Raw genomic sequence first — 16,123 nt, 5'->3', positions numbered from 1 at the left:
TAAATGTGTATCTGAATGTCTCTGCAGCGGTGTAGCCTGACAATACGGCATGAAATCAACATGACACAACATTTGAGTTTGGAAGTCAGTTTGGCCAGAGCATCTAATTGTCATTTAGCAGGGGCTTCTCCCTCTTGGGGGATTCCTTGTGTGTAGTGCTCTTTCATTTGCTAACTTCGTTGCTAACTTCTACACTACGGCAACTGTAGTGTAGAAGACCAAACCATTCCTATTTTAGTTTAAAATAGGATAGTTCTAGGGAGGGTGTTTTTGTTTCTTTGGGTTGGTTTAGATTCTTGTCTGATGCAATTTTATCCTTGTTCCTGGAGCTAACATGAAGCTACTGCAGCTGCAAAGGTGAGTGTGGAGATGGTTTCTTCCCTCAGGGTTGGCCAGGTAGGGCTAAAAGTGTGCAAGATGAGTGTCTTCGAGTTTCTGCTTGGAGCAGGTGGCTCTGGTTGTTTCTACCCTCAACACACACAGAAGGATAAAGGACGATACTTGTTCTCTCCTGAGGCACTCCAGTGTGGGAGCAGTGATGTCACTGTTCTGGAAATCCTCCTTGGAGTACGGGAGTTCTCTTCAAACCCACGTATTGGGAGCAGTTGCTGTTCACAGCGTCATCTGCTGCGTGCCACCTGCTTTCCAGGTGATGTGGTCCATGTAGGGTCATATGTGCTGGCTCTGCAACTCTGATAGCAGAGAGCTCCTAGTGGAGGCTTTGAGTTTGTACTCACCGTTGGATAATTCCCAGTCTGTACCAAATACCTAGATGCTGGTTTTGTGCTGCAATAACCAAGTCACATTGCTAACTCCAGCAAGGAGACTGGAGAAGGAGCAATCTCAGCTGAAGAGCTAGAAATTTGGAAGCCTTCTTCAGAAACTGCTGCTGAGCTGAGATGCAGTTATTGATTGTGCTGTGGTGGTGTTAGAATGGGAAAAAGTCTTCTTGCTGTGTCTTTGAGTAGCCTCAAAATTAAGATATTTTGGACCATGTTTTCTCACGTGCAGGGACAAATGTTTACAAACCTGCACCTTAAGCTTCCCTTTCCTGCGGACAGCCTCATTCCTGCCAGCACAAAGGCTGGGGTGTGCTGTGTCCAGTGTGCCATGGCATGGCCCTCAGTGGAGCAAGAGCCCACAGAGGTGACCAGGGCCAGGACACACTGCTGTGGGCAAAATAAACATCAACATGTACGTCAAACTTGCGGTGTTCTCATTGCTGTTCAAGCTCTTCCTCCGTGTCTGCCTCTGTCAGCCAGGAAGGTGCTCAGCATTTCCTTGAAGAGAGGTTCAGAGCTCCAGGTACGGGGGAAGCACCTGGCCTCTGTGTTGCTGTGGATGCGTGTCTCCAGCAAGAGGGATTGCTCGGTCAGTTGTTCCTGGCTTCATCCGAGTTCCTCTGGAGGTTGTGCTTGTTAGACTGAAGAGAGGAAACCTTAGGGTGGAAAGGCTGGGTTGTCTTGATGCCCGATTGCCAAGATGATTTGCTGTGTGTTGCCAGCAAGAATCGCAGTTGTGAGTAGCAGGTGGGTGTGTTGGGATGCTGGAGCAGCCGGGGTGCCCGTGCATGGGGTGTGCTGTGGGAAACGTCCTCTTTGCTGTGCCGTCTGTCTGGAGAGCTCTGGGGCTGAGAGCTGCACCTCGTGTGCCTCGCACAGCCCCTTAGGCAGCTCAGCTGCTCGGGGGAGAGGTGGTGTTCTGTCTCGTCAGTGCCTGTTTCAGTCTGCTTTCTAGGGACTCTGACTGTGGCAGCACTTAACCAATAGTACTTAAACCTTCTGGGAAGTCAGGGGTGTTAGGTAACACTGTGATTCAGTCCTTCCTTGAAAACAAAACTGCTCTATTAGTTGTTGGCTGCATATTGAGATGAAGTGCAAAGGTCTAACCGTTCTGTGGGACTGTAAACTCCAGTGGATATGGACACAGGGAAGAGGTTTGGGCTTTTTGTTGTGGAAGTGGCAATAACATCTAACCTAGAAGCAGTCCCTCTTTTAAACTCTATTTGCATTTATGCTAACATGACTGTTCCAGTAAATATTGAAAACAGCAGGATTTGGAGGCTAGGGGGGTTATTTAGTACAATGTGAAGGCTGTACCTTTGGGAAATCTAAAGTAAGCAGCAGAATAATCCAGATTCTAATTTAGTGGGTAAAGCAAATATGTAGCATTTAAAATTACAGTAGATAAGAAGCAATCTGACACGAGAAGGCAAGAAGCAACAGCTCAAAGCCCTAATCACCTGATGGTTTTAGTCATTCTGGTCATCTTGTTTTTAAATCCTTACATGAATTGTATTGCTGCTGAATTTTGATTATTTTAAGTGTAGCTGCAAAGGAGTGAGGAAGCTGATGGATGAGGAAATTGCTGTTAAGTCCCTTAAAAAATTGAAGAAATGGCTCTTGTAAAACTGGAGCATAGAAAGTAAAGATTCTGACTTGCCCTAGAAGTTGCCCACTAGTTTCCCTGTGAAAGAAGGAATTAGCTGAGAAAATATTTGCTATACTGCAAGAACAAGAGTTACGAGATGGATTCTGGCTGAAGATGATTTGTGGAGAAGTAGCGGATGCCTGTAGCCATCCCTGGCTTTTTCCATCCTTTGAACACGTGGAGTGGGTGAAATGTCACTGTTTGTGTAGCAAAGCCCTGAGTGGAAGACATCAGTTTTGGTTGGGTGAGGTCAGGGGTGCAGTGCAGTGGGTAGAGCTCTCTAAAAACTGCTTCCACCGGAGCAGCCCTGGCCCCAGCTGGTGTCAGGTGCTGGATACATGAGATGCTTGTCCCCAGTGCCAGGGTGCCTGGCAGCCTCTCTGGGCAGAGTGGCACACAGCCTTTGGGCACACAGGTTGTGGGCTGTGGCTCTGGGCCTGCCAGGAGGTGATTTCTTGCTGCTGTTGCTGGTGTTACATCTGACGTTTTGCACCCTGTCTGTGGCCAAGAGGGCATTCCCAGGGCAAGTGTGCTTCACCTAGTAGAGACCTGAGTGTTTTGATTTTCTTCCTGCTCTTTCCCTTCCAGTAGAAATCACAGTCAGTTACACTCCTGAAAACATCTCCCTCTGACACAGGGAGAAACCGGGTGTGCTTAGTGACAAGAGCAGTGCCAGTGCCACTGTGCAGCCTCCCCTGCTCTGCCTGCTCTTGCCGTCTCTTTTTTGTACTCCTGAAAAATTTTTACTGCTTCCAGTGTTCCCAAGGCAACTGCACCACAAAAGACTCATGAGTGAATTGTTCCTTGAGTTCTAGTTGTCAGTGAATAATAGGGAGGAAGCTGGCAGAGGGAAACAAGTAGATATGTTTATTTGCTGTAGAGAAGCTGAGCTGACAAGTTTCATTTAGACACAAAGCAGAAAGCATTGGTCTCAAATTTGAGGAAAAGCAAGAGCTTTTGTGCCTCAGTTTCTGCAGAAGATAGGAGCTCCTCTCCTGACTAGAGCATTGTTTGTCAGAGCAGACTATCAAAGCAGAAGCACATCAAAAATAGCTTGTCTGCTTAAAAAAAAAAAAATACAGAAAACTAGTGTTGAAATCCTGCTGCCTCCCATTTCCCCAGAGGAGAGTGGCTGTGTAATGACTGGGTTTGAAAAGCTGTCTCTAGAGATCAGCTGTGTCCATTGGCCCCTTCTGTATGCCCCCCAAATACTGGTACTGTACGTCCAGGCACCTTGTGCTTTAGAACTAAAGCTGGCAGCTCTGTCTGTTGATTTTATGTGTGTTGTTTGAAATGTCCGATGGGATCTTTAGCTTGTTTCCCTCCCTAAGTACAGGATATATGTTTGTATCAGCTCCTGGAGTGTGTGGCTGTGGAGTGTGTGGAGAAAGTTGTGCCTTTCTATGTTTTAAGTTTTCATTTGCTTTTTTGTTTGGACCTGCAGGTTCCCCTGGAAAACAAGTGGATAACTCAGCCAGCAGTCAAGGAAGTAACTTAGGGACCCCATCAAGGGCTGGAAAATTGAGCCATGCATTTAGAGATCCCCGGGCAGGGAGGAAAAGTGCAGAGGGACACGTGACAAAAGGTGGTGAGGAGTCAGAGAGTGATTTTGAATCAGATCCTCCTTCTCCCAAGAGCAGTGAGGAAGAAGAAGAGCAGGAGGATGAAGAAGTCTTGCATGGAGAGAATGGGGACTTCAATGATGACAATGATACAGAACCAGAGAATTTAGGCCACCGACCTCTCCTCATGGATTCTGAGGAAGAGGTGGAAGAAGAGGAGGAAGAAAAGCAGAGCTCTGATTCTGATTGTGACCGAACCAAGCAAAAATGTGTGGAAGGGCTCCTGGGCACTCAGTTGAGAGATGGTGTGAGCAGCAGTGAAATCACAGAGCCCAGTTCCGTGCCTATGTCCCCGCCCAAGGTGCCAAGCACTCTGATCAGCTCTAGCCAAGAATTTGACGTGTTTGGAGCTGTGCCCTTTTTCACTCTGCAGCCTCAAGCAAGAGAGAAAGTGGACCAAAATGTTTCTTCTCAGGTGGCTTTTCCCAGCCTAAGCCAAGAGCAGGATGACTTTGATGTTTTCATAAAAGCTCCTTTCAGCAAAAAGGTGCCCCAGCGAGACGGGCAGGGGTCAGGGATGGAGCCTCTGCTCTCCCCCACCTCTCCACGGAGCGTGGATATCTTTGGTTGCACCCCATTTCAGCCATCCCTTGTCCCCAGGTCTGCTGGGAGCAGACAGGACCTGTTTGGGCTGGTTCCGTTTGAGGAGATCACAGGCAGCCAGCAGCAGCAGAAGGTGAAGCAGCAGCGGAACCTGCAGAAGCTGTCTTCCCGCCAGAGGCGCCTGAAGCAGGAGGTGCCCAAGAACAACGGGAAGCGCCACCACGGCACGCCCACCAGCGCCAAGAAGGGGCTGAAACCCAGCTACCGCACCCCGGAGCGCGCCCGCCGGCACAGGAGGGCCGGCCGCAGGGACTCGCAGAGCAGCAACGAGTTCCTGACCATCTCGGACTCCAAGGAGAACATCAGCGTGGCCCTGACGGACAGCAAGGATCGAGCCAACCCTCTGCAGCAGGACGAGGCGCTGCTGGATCCTTTCGGAGCCAAACCCTTCCACCCGCAGGAGCTGATGCGCCATGCCCAGCACCAGGGCTTTGGGGACGGCCGCGGGGACCACGGCACGGTCGTGGTGGCTGGCAGGCCCAGGCAGAGCTCCCTGCACGGGGCTGTTCATGGCGGGGACGGGCTGAAAACAGATGACTTTGGGGCGGTGCCCTTCACAGAGCTGGTGGTGCAGAGCACACAGGGCCAACCACAGCAGGCACTGGAGTTAGATCCCTTTGGAGCAGCTCCGTTCCCTTCTAAACAGTAGAGGCTTCCAATGGGTTACCCCCACTGCACCTCTCCAAGTCCCTTAGTAAAGGCGTAGTGGACTAATTTATGTGGTTGAAATGCCAGGGGCCTGGGTTGTACTGCTTGTTCCGGGTGAGGAGGCAGTGGCCTGCATGCGTGGTGGAATTGCAGATAATGGCTAATTCTGATTTGGATCTTTTTGAGAAAAAGAGAAAAAAAAGCCAGAACTGTTGTTTCTTCCTTCTGGCATATGGCTCCCAGAATGAAATGAGGAATTGGATACGAATCCCTGTCGCTGACTTGGGGCCCTGGGACGTACTTTTGTTTGTGCACTTTGGTCTTGCCTTTCCATCCCTGTGCCATGTGCCCCGGTGGAGCGGAAGAGGCGGGGAGCACGTGGAAATTGCTTCCCACACGTACAGGAGGCTAATGAGCTGCGGTGCTTCTTGTCTCTGCAGACCTAAGAACCAAGACATACTGATATCCAGATTATGTGCTGGAAATAGCCAAGTCTTTGCTTCCTAGGTGAAAACTACCTTTATTAATCATAAAAATAAAGCAGCCACATCCTCAAGGGGCTGTGGCCCAGAATTCCAGAGCACAGCTATGGCTTGGTACCTTGCAGACATCTATGCAGCTGCAGAGATGAAAGGCAGATTTATTTTTTTTTCTTGTGTGCCTAAATGGTCAATTTTGAATTATTTTTCTAATAGTAAGTGCCATTAATGTAAAGTAGCAAACTGGAAATGTAGAGTCAAAACTAAAGAAGCAGGTGATTTACTGATCTGTGAGAATGTGTGGGGGAGTGAGCCAGCAGGGACATGGCCGGGATTGCAGCACTTTGGGAGACGCCTCAGCACACTGGAAGATGGGCTGTCCTTGGGCACGTGGAGTGCTTCAGATGACTTGCAGAATTGACTGTGAGGTACAGCCTTTTCATTGGGTTGATTACAACTTGGGATTTGTGTCTGTTTTCCTCTTGGATTTTGATTGGAAAGAGTGTCCTCTCTGTTGGTTTTTTACCACAATAGTTTTATGAAATGACTGTAACCTGATGCTCTTTAAGGGTCGCTAAATGCACTGAGCTTTGGAGACGCTTCCTGCCCCGGCTGTGTTCCAGCAGGAGCTGGTGGCTGTCGGACCACTGAGCTGCCCTTCACCCCACGGAGCCTTTCGGGAAGGACTCCTGTCCTGCTGCCCAGGACCGCCGGGAGGCGCCTCGGGTGATGGCAGGAGGAGTGAACACTGCCCAGCACAGCGTTTGCTCCCTGCGGTGCAGCAGCTGCTGGTGTGTGCAGAGACAGTGCCCCTCGGCACAGCCCCGCCTGCGTTCCGCGGCCGTCCTCACGGGGACACGGAAGGAGGTGGCTCCTCAGCTTGTCCCACCTTTCTGTCCTGCTCCACTGGAGGCTGAGGAGTGGGTAGCTGGGTGTTTGCACATGGGGGACGTGCCTGTGTGTGGCCGGGTGTCCTCACGTGCCCCCCTGTCACAGGTGAAGTGAAATATTCAGGGTTGTGAGCTTCTTTCCCCCACCGCCTCCTGCTGGATATTCAGGAGATGATTGGGGGCGTTTGGTCCCTTATGATATTCACCGAAAACACGTTGAAAACAAATGGTGTGACTCCTTTGGGATCAGTTTGATAAAATGCCCCCTAGGATAGATGTGCGATTGTTTCCCTTAGCTCTGGAATCTGAACGTAGCTCATAGTGATGGTGTACAGATAGCTACATTCATCTTCCTCAGCTTCACTTCTCACAGGGTGTCAGTGGGATATTCCAGCTGTGCCTGCTTCAGTGTGCCTTTTCCAGGCTTAGGAGTTAAGCCCTTAGGAGATGGAGTAGAAGTGTTTCAACACAGGACTTTGCAGGCTTTATTACTGCTCTTCTCACCTGTTTGGTGCCAAAGGCTGCAAGAAGCACATGCCAATTTTTGTAGCATTTCTGACACTCAGGTTAACAGTCTTTTTCCCTTTTTTTCTAATCTCTGTGCATGCTTATGAGCTGCCCTTCTTAATGTCTTTCAGAGCTGTTATCTGCCTGAAGAGCCCTTGGAACACAGCAAGATGACAAATGTGGCAGTGAGGTGGACACAAAGTGAGATGAAAACTGTGGTCCTAACTGTGGCTGGTCCTCACCAAAGCCAGGCTGTTGCTGTCTTCCCAGTGGGAAAGGAGAGGGAAGGGTTAACGATGCACATGGCCCTGGGGCTTGGCTCCAGGGCCCAGGAGGAGAGGTGGGGGCTGTTGGATATGGAGGGAGGAGGCTGGGCACCAGCAGACCCAGTGTGGGCAGAAGCCATCAGGTAAATTCCAGCTAGGAAATGTGTTCAGTGCTGTTGGTTTACCCCAGAGCTCCAGGCTGAGGAGGGCTGCAGGGGCTTGGGCAGAGGGTCTCTGTGCACTTACACTGCAGCACAGCCAAGCTGAAGGGAGAGACAAGGCAAAGGCAAGCTGCAGACCCCAGTGACTCTAGAGCTGGCACGAGTTATGGCCCACGATATTTGCCTCCTAATGGCTTTAACAAACCTGGTTCTTCATACGAGACACCAATCAGGTTTTTACTGAAATTTAACTTTTGCTTTAGAGTTACTTACTTTATTCTTTCTCATGGTCGATGGGAGATTGGTGCACCCTGCTAAGCTGACTTTTCATGGTTTATGTAGTTGATGCACACCTGAACCCGAGTTTGGGGTTATTTTCTGCCACTATGCACTATTCAAAGGAGGTGAACCGTGTGACTGTCAGGGAATGGGGTATCCTTTGCCCTTCTTCAGGGTGTGTGGAATGCAACGTGACCTTAGTAGAAATCAGGAAGGCCCTTGCTGCAGTAGACATGTATGTGCTGCCTGTGGTAGCAAGAAGGCAAGGTAAGGGGTAGACACTTGCCTTCCAGACAGAAATCCCAGTGGGTTTCTACAGCTTCTCCTTCAGCATGCTGAGGGACTGAAGCACAGGCCTTATAGCATCAGCTGCTGGAGACAGTGTCTGTCCCAAAGTGCTAGGAAGCACAACCACTGTTAAGCAGTTGTGATGATGGAAGGAAAAACCAGGTAGTTGTGTTTGCCTGCGGACTCCAAGGGCCCTTAGGTGTGTAATTAATGCAATTAATGCTGTGGTGGGGGGCTCTGTGAGCACCACTGTCGGAGGAGAAAGCTTATAATCATTCTGGGTGTCCCAGTTAGTAAAACCAAGTACTGTGAAAATAAGTTGATATATTTGCTACTGTGAGAAAAAGAGTTTATCTGGAGTTTTTTATACTATATGGTGTATTTTTATATATCCAAGAAGTATATATAAAATATACACATGCTCGCCCACATCACGTACCCCTTGGAGTTGCCGTGGTGTTGGTAACCCAGCAGCCACAATCATGTTTGTGACTTGAGTGGATGTGAGTTAAGCACCAAGGGTGGCTGCTGTGTTACTGTTCCACAGAGCTTATTTTGAAAGGATATCAAGGAGATGGTGCGTATGGTAAAATTGTGATTGAGGCATCACCTACTATTAAAGAGCATAAAAACTATTTTAAAATTGCTGGCATTCAGCTTTTAAGTGCACTTGCCTGAACTACACTTCCATTTCTTATTAGACTTGGGGTTTCTAAAGCTTTTTTGTGTACTACTAAAGCCAGAACTTTTAACTTTTTTTGTTGAGCTGATGTATATCATAAAACCCTTGGAGTTGTTAAATAAAGGAACCTGGTAAAAGTGCCCCTCTGCAGGTTTCTTCAACACTGCACGGTGAAGTATTCGTGTGTAGGCTTTCATTTACTCATTATGAGCAGTGCTGCTGCTGCTGAATGATTTTGTAGCTGTCATGGAAGTACCTGAGACGCTCTTAAAACTGTTTTTAAGTGTTGGATTTGCTGCCCAATCATCCTGCTGTGTCCAGGTGGCTAAAAATCCTTCGGTTCAGTGTTATTCCTTAAAGCCTTTCTCCACAAAGGTCATGTATGGGTCCCAGTGCCACTGGACTGAGATCTGCACTTGTGGACAGAACTGTGATGTGGTGTGAGCCCCTTCCTGCAGTAGTTTACTGGAGCAGGTTGTTTGGATGCTCCTTGTGTTGATTTTACTCTTGGGTGAGCTGAAGTAAGAATAGATATGGTCAAGAACAGCTAAAGCAGCAGCAGGACTCCATTAATGAGTACTGGTAGCAGGCTGAAAAGCTGAGTTCATCAGCAAATTCAGCTAGGGAGTCTCCCCCAAAAATCCCTGTCTGTGGCACAAGTTCCATGGCTGAGCCAATGACATGGGTTGTTTTGCTGCAGGAGATGCAGCAATGATGTTACTCCAAGGAAAAAGCCAACGAACTGGAATTTATTTAGAAGTTCAGTATGTACATCAAAGATCGTCATGCAGCTTGATAAATTGTCTCAGGTAAAAATGCACAGCTTGGCAATCAGTGTCCCTATCTGGTGAAAACTGCTGGAGAAGTTAAGAGTTTCCATTATAAAAATACGTTAGCAAATTAGCTAAAGTCAGTAATATTACAGACACATTACTGGGGTATTACTGTACATGTAACACTGGAAACAGACTTTTACACTTGTGAGTTCCTTGTCAGGCTTCAGTAGTAGTAATTAGTGCACTTGAAATTTGCTTGGCTGTCAAGTTAAAAAAAATCTTAAAAAAATCAGTGTTTACACCGAAAGGCTGAAAGCTCCAGGAGCTGAATCAGAAATGCAGAGTCAGTTTTGCCATTACTTGTTTCTGGAGTTAAAAAACCCAAGAGAAAATCACCAAAACCACCCTCTGACCTAAACAGACAGCATCCCTGTCCAGCACATCAGAAGGAGTTCCCATCCTGCCTCCTCCTGGAGTGTAGATGCCTGTATGTAAGCTGCCACCTCCACTCCACATCTCCTTGCACACCCTGACCAGAAAACAAGTCCTGCTCCTCTGCCTTAGCCCACAGGGAGGCAGCTTTGGGCAACCTACAGAGCCTGCCTGCACTGGGGCAGTCACTGCACGGAGCCAGACTCTCTCCACAAGGACACAGCCACTTAGGATCTGTCCCAACAGCATCCTTGCCTCCAACCCAGAAGTCCAAAGGATTTCAAAGCTGTTTGGAAGACTGGCACCCCTGGAGCTTAATGGTGTGGGCAGCAGCTGTGCAATAACCAATGTATTCCGTGGCTCCCTGGTGTTCATAAGGGATGGTTCCACAACACATCCTGAAACTCCCAGCAGCCTTGGCACTGTGGCAGGATTGTGAAAGCAAGTCTTTTGGGCCAGCAGTGTCTGCAAGTGCAGGATCATCCTGCACACAGGGAAAGGGCAAAGTCAGGAATCTGCCTCCCCAGCAGGTTCCCTGATTGCACACAGGCTTAGTGCTACTCCTGGAATATTTTGGAATACTGATTCCAGATTACTGAAGGGATCTAGGGAAATTTCTTCAAGCAATGGCACAACCACGACCCCTCCTTGGGGGAAGCTATTCTTAAGATCTACAATGAAGACCTAGGTGTGCAGGACCTCAAGTGATCGTATCTCCCAGGAAATGGGAAAGAGCTCGTCCAGAGCAGGACAGAAATCCACTGAATCCAGTTCATGCATTCCTGTGCCAATGCTGAAGCATGAGCACATCTTCCACGTAGCAGCTGAAGGATGCACTGTCCACAGGGCTGTTTGGATCCAGGACCAGCTCCCACAGTTCCCACAATTTTACAGGCACGCTGCCAGGAGTGTTCTCCTCACTGTGCACAGCAGCTGAAAACCTGGTGTCCAGGCCTGAGTAGCCTTGGCTGAGCCACTCATGTCTGCCAAGTAACAAAACACTCTGCTGGGGTCTGTGTGCCAAGTGAGCTCAGCCTCCTGCTGTCCTGCTCCAGGAAAAGCTGTTGGGTGCTTGACTGCAGGGCAAGAACTGGCTGAGAAGGAAACACCCCTCCGACCCAGGCAGTGCTGCTGTGTTTATCAAAGCTTGCAGTAACACTCTGTTCCAGCAAGGGGGTAACAGGCCAGGAGTCAGCAAAGGAGCTGCCTCAGTCCTTGACAGCACAGCTCTTCACATGATGCCCAGGGCCCCAGAGTCACCAGTCCTCTCGTGCTGCCTCTGAAGCAGAGCAGGGAAATGAGGTAAATCACAGTGCATATGTAACTGGCAACTCATCTAATTTCCACAATGTCCAGATCAATGCTAAGCAGACTGAAAACCTGACAAAGGCTTCTTAAGGACAAGTACTAATGATGGTTTGAGACTCCTCAGATTGCAACACAGAGCTGGAAGGGATCTGGCAGGGCCAAGTCCAGCCTGCTCTAAAACTGCTCAAGGGCTCAGCAGCTCCACAGAGCCTCATCCAATGCAGCAGCACAGGTGAGCAGAGTGCCTGGCATCACACCCCTGCTTTTTATTTGCACCAGTCAGGACCCACTCTGGGGCAGCCACCTGAGGTTCAGGCCAGCATTCCCACAGCCTGTGGTTAGAGATGCTGTTCCCCGAGGATGGCAGCAGCCGTACCTTGGCTCACAAGTCCGCGCTGTACTCGGGGCAGGGCTTGCTGTGTCGGTACTGCATGATGTACACTGTGGACTGGTGCCACCAGTAGAGCATCACCACTGCCAGGATGTGCCACACTTGGTGGCTCGAGCCGAGGTAGTTCAGCTGGCCTGTGGGGGAGAACAGGGGCATGGAGTTCAGCTGTTAAATTTGGCCACAGCACACGCAGTGCAATCAGTCTGCTGCAGAGCTCCGCCACACCCTGCCCTTGAGGGGTGACAGGGAAAGTTCTTTAACGAACTTGATGGAAGTTGTCTGCCTCGTCCCACTCTTTTACTCTGTATGGGAACAGTGCATAGGGAACACGGTCAGCCTGTTCTCTCCCAGGAAGTTCAGGACCCACAGCAAGGACTGTGACACTGCAGGAAGCTGAACTGCAGAAAAGAAAACAGCCAGAAGAGAATTTCCTACCTGGGAAGTATCTTTCTGGAACTTTGGAAATATAGAAGAGAAAAGCTACAGCAGCGATGAAGTACATGACAAATACCCGCGGAGCAAACTCCTGCAAAAGAAAAGGAAGCTCTCCTATTCTGTTAGAAAGCAAAACCAGAAAAAAATGTCCCTAAAGATAAAAAAGGAAAAGCCATGACAGCACTGAATCTCCCTTCCTTGCCTGTGCTAGCTATGCACAAATCCAATGGGGATGCACATCCCAAACTCTGGGAAAGCCTGAGTGGGAAGAAACCTCTTTTACTCCAGCCTCTTGCTTCTACATGCCAGCTACTCCGTTCAGCTGCCAGCAGACAGAGCGTGTGTCTGTGCAAGGTCACCTGCCGCTCCTCTGAGCCTGCACAGAACAGCCAGGGTGAGGGACACTGCACTGCACATCCCACTTAGGCTGGGATGCCAGCAGCTGCACACAGGACTGCTCACAGGGTGGTCAACAACCAGCAACTCAGCCACCAGGTGGATCTCGTCAGCAGAATGTTTTGTCACCAAAACATGTCAGCCTTTTCCTGAAGTATGGAAACAAAACATGTACCCTAGACACCCATCCTGCTACCCCAGGGAAGCCAGATGGTGAAGTGTGGGGCCACAACTGCTGCTGATGAGTTTTAGAGGGCCAGGGTGAAATGTCGTGTATAAAGGCCACACCTCTTTCCAAGTGGTGCTCTGCCACACTGCACAGCAGCTCTGGACCGGGCTGAACCCTCACCCCAGGGGACAGCCATCCACCCAGGCCAGCCCAGGTGCGTGCAGTTTGTGCTCACTATGAAAAGGAAGCGTTTCTTTCAGCACCATCAGGTGTTACTGGCTAACTGCAGGGATTTCAGAGTGGTTCACACTGGGGCACACGGGACTGCCTTTGGCTGTACTGGGCTGCTGCTGTCACAGCGTAATTCCCATGTGTGAAGCAAACAGGAAAATAGTAACATCAAAGAGCTGTTAGAGGAGCGTTGTGTAGGAGACAGAGGGCTGAGCAGCTAAGTGCTGATTTCTGCTGCCACCCTAGGGAACAGTGGAGGAGACAAGTAATCATCACAGTGTCTCCTGGTTGCCCTCTGGAGCTGTGGAGGCAGCCAGCCCCAAGCACTCCTGCAGCCTTCCTGCTCCTTCCTGCTCCACAGGCACCTCAGCCCCTGGCCTCCAGCCCTGGTGAGGGTGTGGTCTGCCTGCACAGGCTGCTGCATGCCCAGGCACAGACACAGCTGGATCCTGCTCTCCTTCCCACCGTGCAGCTTTAGGGCAGCACAGCACAATGAAGCTTCCCAAGCTGTCTATCCCCTCTCAACACAGTTCTCAGTGTTCCCATTTGGATTTTACTGACCAAAAGAAATCTGTCCTTAGAGGGATTTTAACTCCTCTTGCTTCGCCATTGTTTCCCCAGGTGTCAGAGAACTCAAGGAACATGGCAAATGAAAAACAAAAGGGAATCTTATTTCCTTCTTTTTTTTGTTTACCTGTACAATGGATGCCCCAACGCCTCCATTGAGCCAGACCCAGTGGATGGTGGGAATGATTCCGTAGCCAGACACGGAGCAGAAGATGATGGAGCGCAGCCTGTGCCACTGCTGCGTGAGGTAACTGGGGTGGATCTGAGCAAAAAACACTGCCAGGATCATGGCCAGCACAGTGATCAAGTACACCTGGCGCCAGTACTGAGGGCACAAAGAAACAAAGGCAAGTTTGTGGAGTGCAGAAGTCAGCTCTGGGCACAAGGTTTCCGTGAGGGAGCACAGCAGCGCCTCACCCTGTCCCTGCTGCCAGCACCAGCTTGGGTCCAAGTGCAGGGCCCTGTGCTTGTCAGCTGGCACTGAGGGGAGGGGACTGCTCCTGGGGGGCACCCGGCACCACATCCTTCATTCCAAGCACTTCCTGCACCAATGTTTTCAATGTACCTGTGCCTCACCGGCCCAGTTCAGCTCCCGGGCAGGCCTTGAGAGGGAACTCATTTACTCATCCTCTATTAGATGGAGGGAAAACAAGGTTGTTTCTGCCTCACCATGCTGTTTGAATAAAGTCCTTGTGATGGGACACATCCCATGACCAGCCTCAGGCACTGGATACAGGTAGGACCTGTAAAGTTTCCCTGCCTTGAGAGAAATTTAAATATTTTCCTGAGGCTTGTGTAATCAACAGCTGGAAAGGAAAACCTGCATTTGCCTGTCTCTTCAGCCAGCACAGTTCAGCTGAGGTCAGAGAGATGTGTTCCAGTTCCTGTCCCTGCCTCCCCACTCCGTTTCTCCTTGGACAGCTGCACTGAACCCCCTTCCTGCAGCACAGAAGCTGCAGTGAGAGCACACGAACCAAGCCCTGCAAGGACACCGCTCCCCACTCACGTTACTGCAGTAGAAGGCATAGAACACGCCTGACACGTAGCAGCCCAGGATCCCGATGGAAATGCCCGCGTAATCCAGCGCCATCCAGCGCCGGCTGGTCTTCTCGGAGCGGTGGCAGCAGAACAGGTGGTATCCTACTGAGCAAAGCATGCACACCTGCACAGGGCCAGAGGAGGAGGGTTAATTCCTTACAGAGGAGCAGGAAGCACAGCCAGCCCCAGCCCCACAGCTGGAGCAGGCACTCGGCCCAGACATGCTGTGCAGTGCACCTCGGTGCAGGCACTTGTGATCCCTGCCAGCTGGCCACAGAGCTGCCCTGGCACGGGGGAGGAGGAGAAGGACACTGCAAACCCTGGTAATCAGTTGTACAAGTAACAAAAGTGGGTTCCTGAGGCCCAGGGAGCTGCCAGTGCTCCAGGGAGACACATCCGCACCAGTGCAAGGGAAAGCCCCAAGCCCGAATCTGCCCTGACTGCCCAGCACCTGCTGTGTGCCCTGACTGAGGGAACGCACAGAAATTGAACTCTTACACACAGGCTGCTTGTTTGCTCCTAGGCTACCTTAAAATCTTTACCCTGAGAAGGGTTTGGTTCTCTGTGGCTGTCTGCAGGGGCAGGGAGGAGCACTAGAGCCACTTGTGGCCATACAAAGCCATCCAGTACCCTGCAGAGAACACCAAGGCTTAGCTCTCACAAGGCGCAGGGGCCCACCGGAGACACGCCTCAAGTCTGCTGTGCAAACACATTCCTCTGACAAGTAAGACGTGAGGTCACCAGCCCTCCTGCCCTTCCCGACCATCGGGCCACGGCAGATCCCCGTGCTCCGGTGCTTGGCCCTGTCCAGCAGCACCTGGAGCCGCGTCAGGCCCCCTCAGCCTGGGGCAGCTTTGAGACACGGCCCGGACAAAGGCGCTCGTTTACCGCGGGCTCTCTCTGCCAGCCGCGTTCAGTTTTTACCCCGCGGAGCGATGCCGCCGTGCCCGCGCCGCGGGAGGGCTCAGCGCCGCCGGCCGCCCGCGCCCACCTGGAAGCAGAAGAGGCAGACGGAGCAGATGACGAAGTCCTCGCGGGAGGCGCCGGCGGCCGGCAGCACGGCCGTCAGGTCGTAGATGCCCAGCGTGAAGAAGAGCAGGAAGCCGAGCAGGTGGCTCCAGATGTTGACGGTCTCGTTGGAGAGGATGAAGAGGCTGAGCGAGAGGAGACACAAGGCGGAGCGGGGGTGAGCGGCGGCGGGGCCGGGGGGCGCCCGGGGCCGCGGGGCGCGCTCACCTCTTGATGCAAAGGCGGGAGGGCAGGTAGGCTCGGTATCCATCGGTGATGTAGGGGTTGTCCTTCAGGAACACCGGGATCTGCTCGTACGTGTAGAGCCGGATGCCGCGGGGCACCAGCACCGGCCAGTACTGGTAGCTGCCCAGCTCGATGTAGTGCGCGCTGCGCAGCAGCTTCTGGTGCATCCTGCCCGCCGCCGCATCGGACCGCCCCAAGCCGCCCTCGCTGGCCGGGGCCAGGGCCGGGAGCGGGAGCGGGAGCGGCGCCGGGAACGACCGTGATGACGTCA

The 16,123-nt window shown here is 51.3% G+C and overlaps 2 protein-coding genes across 4 annotated transcripts in view; one reads left to right on the top strand and one right to left on the bottom strand.

Annotated features, from left to right (window-relative positions):
- The window catches only part of BMP2K (BMP2 inducible kinase), a 49,928-nt gene extending 40,933 nt beyond the window's left edge, over positions 1 to 8,995 (top strand). The window contains exons 16-17 of one of the 3 annotated variants that reach the window (XR_009486085.1): positions 3,875 to 6,210; positions 7,311 to 8,995. Coding sequence is in view for 1 of the 3 variants with exons in the window: in XM_059843457.1 (XP_059699440.1) it covers positions 3,875 to 5,304 (1,430 nt within the window). In the remaining 2 variants the exon portion in view is untranslated. Of the gene's footprint in view, positions 1 to 3,874 lie in introns of all 3 variants that reach the window. The other 2 variants (XR_009486084.1, XM_059843457.1) reach the window with 2 other exon arrangements.
- Positions 8,996 to 9,583: 588 nt separating this feature from the next.
- PAQR3 (progestin and adipoQ receptor family member 3) lies at positions 9,584 to 16,114 on the bottom strand. The gene is made up of 7 exons (XM_059843476.1): positions 15,835 to 16,114; positions 15,590 to 15,752; positions 14,567 to 14,722; positions 13,688 to 13,885; positions 12,198 to 12,288; positions 11,748 to 11,896; positions 9,584 to 11,342 (listed from the first exon to the last, which is right to left on the bottom strand). Exons 1-6 carry the CDS (start codon positions 16,017 to 16,019, stop codon positions 11,754 to 11,756), a joined length of 936 nt encoding a protein of 311 aa, XP_059699459.1. The 5' UTR covers positions 16,020 to 16,114; the 3' UTR covers positions 9,584 to 11,342; positions 11,748 to 11,753.
- Between the last annotated feature and the right edge of the window lie 9 nt (positions 16,115 to 16,123).

The sequence above is a fragment of the Haemorhous mexicanus genome, chromosome 4 (genome assembly GCF_027477595.1).
Source record: "Haemorhous mexicanus isolate bHaeMex1 chromosome 4, bHaeMex1.pri, whole genome shotgun sequence".
Taxonomy (NCBI): domain Eukaryota; kingdom Metazoa; phylum Chordata; class Aves; order Passeriformes; family Fringillidae; genus Haemorhous; species Haemorhous mexicanus.
Note: the sequence above shows the minus strand (reverse complement) of the source record. Positions and strands in the feature narration are given on the sequence as shown.